We start from the raw sequence: 2,118 nt of genomic DNA on the forward strand, positions 1-2,118 counted from the left end.
TATTATTATTATTATTATTATTATTATTATTATTATTATTATTATTATTATGCTTTATTTATATAGTGCTGTAAATTTACACTGCGCTGCACATACAAACAATAAAATAGATAATGCAAACCTGCCCATGGCATACAATCTAAGAAATAACAGCATAATACATATAAATAAATAAAGGGCAAATACCACTATCTTCTACCAGAACTGTTCCTTATGGTTATCTCTGGCTGTTTTTGCTGCCAGATATGGAGCAGCAGATCTTGCGGACCATAAATGAGTTATTTTGGCATGTGATGCAACTCTTCTTTTCCCACAACACCTCTTCTCTTCTTTAGCCATAGAAAGAAAATAGAAGCAAACTAAACAAGTAATAATTCACTGTCACATCGCAGACCTGTTGCTTTAGGTAGTAATGGTAGGGCTAGGTCGACCTCCAGTGACTTGGAGACCAATACTACCAACACCCCTGCTCTCCAGAAATAATGATAATCATCCCTTAAGTTTTTCTGAGATAACAATATAGCCTTCTAGGTGGTGGTCTGCAGCAGAGGGTGATGTGATTTTGTTGTTGTTGTGTTCCTTTAAGTTATTTCTGACTTATGGTGACCCTAAGGTAAAGCTATCATGGGGTTTTCATGACAATATTAGTTCAGAGGATTGCCATTGCTTCCCACTGAGACTAAGAGAGTGTGACTTACATAAGATAACTCAGCAGGTTTCTATGGCTAAACAAAGATTTGAACCATGGTCTCCTAGTCCAATGCTCAAACTACTACACCACACTAGCTCTGTGATGTGACTGGGGCCTCTTGAATTTGCTCCTGTTGTAAAATTAACCATTCATAAAAATTGGTTGTAAATGAGGGGAACCGTGCATCTTTCAATCCTGTCCTGTCCTTTAGCAGATGGAGCAAACAACATATAATGGTATAGAGTATCAGGAAGAGAAATGTTAAATTACTCTGAAATCTTGTTTTCTTCTAGCGTTTTCTCCAAGTTGCCAAACCTGAAAGTGCTGGATGGAATCCCAAAACTGCCAGAGGACTGCCTTCCACCAGATACCAATTTTTTATTTAAAATATGCACCATATTATAATATTACATAAGTATTTTGTGATGAGACTCCAAGAATTGCCACAATTAAAAGAATAAATCCTTTGAATGCACAAGTCTGTTTATGGACCTAGCAGTCATGATCATGACAATGCTGTGCCAAAATCCAGAAAGTCTACACCACCCAAAAAAGCAGACTGTGCTACTCCAGCAGAAAGAGAGAATAATTTAACTCACTTATATTAGTCTTCATGCCCTCTAAATGATTGAATATATACTGTATTTATTTACTGTATTTCACATTTTCTTCAGGAAACACAGAAATGGATATGTCCCCCCCCCCATTTCTCTTCACAACTATTCTATAAAGTCGAAGCTGGTGGCTGGCCTAAAGTCACCCAGTGAGCTTCATGGTGAAATGGGGCTTCCAACCTGGATGTCTACTGTCCCAGCACAATAGTCATCGCTCTCAGATTGTACAAGGGCTGGGAATCTTGCAACACTCATCCAAATGCTGGACTACAACTCCCAGTATTCATCACCCCAGCTATGCTAGCTAAGACTGCTGAGACTTGCAGTCCAAGGACAACTGGAGGGCCATATGGTTCTTACCCATGCATTACACCTGATCAGGAGGATTTAAAACTGATTTACACAGAGGACAGTATTATAGAAAGCAGAGGGACATCAAATACTGGGGATAATAGCCTCAATAATACAAAAACCCAAATGTGGGCAGGAAAAAGCCAGGAAACAGTCATCTGGATAGAATGACCCTAGATGTTCTTAGGTCTGAAGTCTTAGAGAGTTTCCACACAAACCATTTAAACTGGTTTCCACTCACTTTCATGAGCTCTGTGTTCACAGTACAGGGTAAAAGCCCCAATTCAAGGGCAGACTGTCTTCACAATAGAAGGCCAGGCCCACACCAAATCAGTATCATCCTAATCTTAAAACATATTTAAAAGACTTATCTTTTGCTCAAGATTTTCCAGGAAAACCTGGAGCACTCTGCAGCAATATTGGTTGGTTGTCTACACGTTTCCCGTTATGCAACTTGGTGGT

At 39.1% G+C, this 2,118-nt stretch overlaps 1 protein-coding gene across 1 annotated transcript in view; it reads left to right on the forward strand.

The window, feature by feature from the left end:
- LOC121925980 overlaps window positions 1-1,096 on the forward strand; it is a 31,538-nt gene extending 30,442 nt beyond the window's left edge. Inside the window, exon 7 of the mRNA XM_042458537.1 lies at window positions 985-1,096. Coding sequence (XP_042314471.1) covers window positions 985-1,096 — 112 coding nt within the window. The remainder of the gene's footprint in view (window positions 1-984) is intronic.
- Window positions 1,097-2,118: the final 1,022 nt, after the last annotated feature.

Source organism: Sceloporus undulatus, chromosome 3, assembly GCF_019175285.1.
Source record: "Sceloporus undulatus isolate JIND9_A2432 ecotype Alabama chromosome 3, SceUnd_v1.1, whole genome shotgun sequence".
Taxonomy (NCBI): Eukaryota; Metazoa; Chordata; class Lepidosauria; order Squamata; family Phrynosomatidae; genus Sceloporus; species Sceloporus undulatus.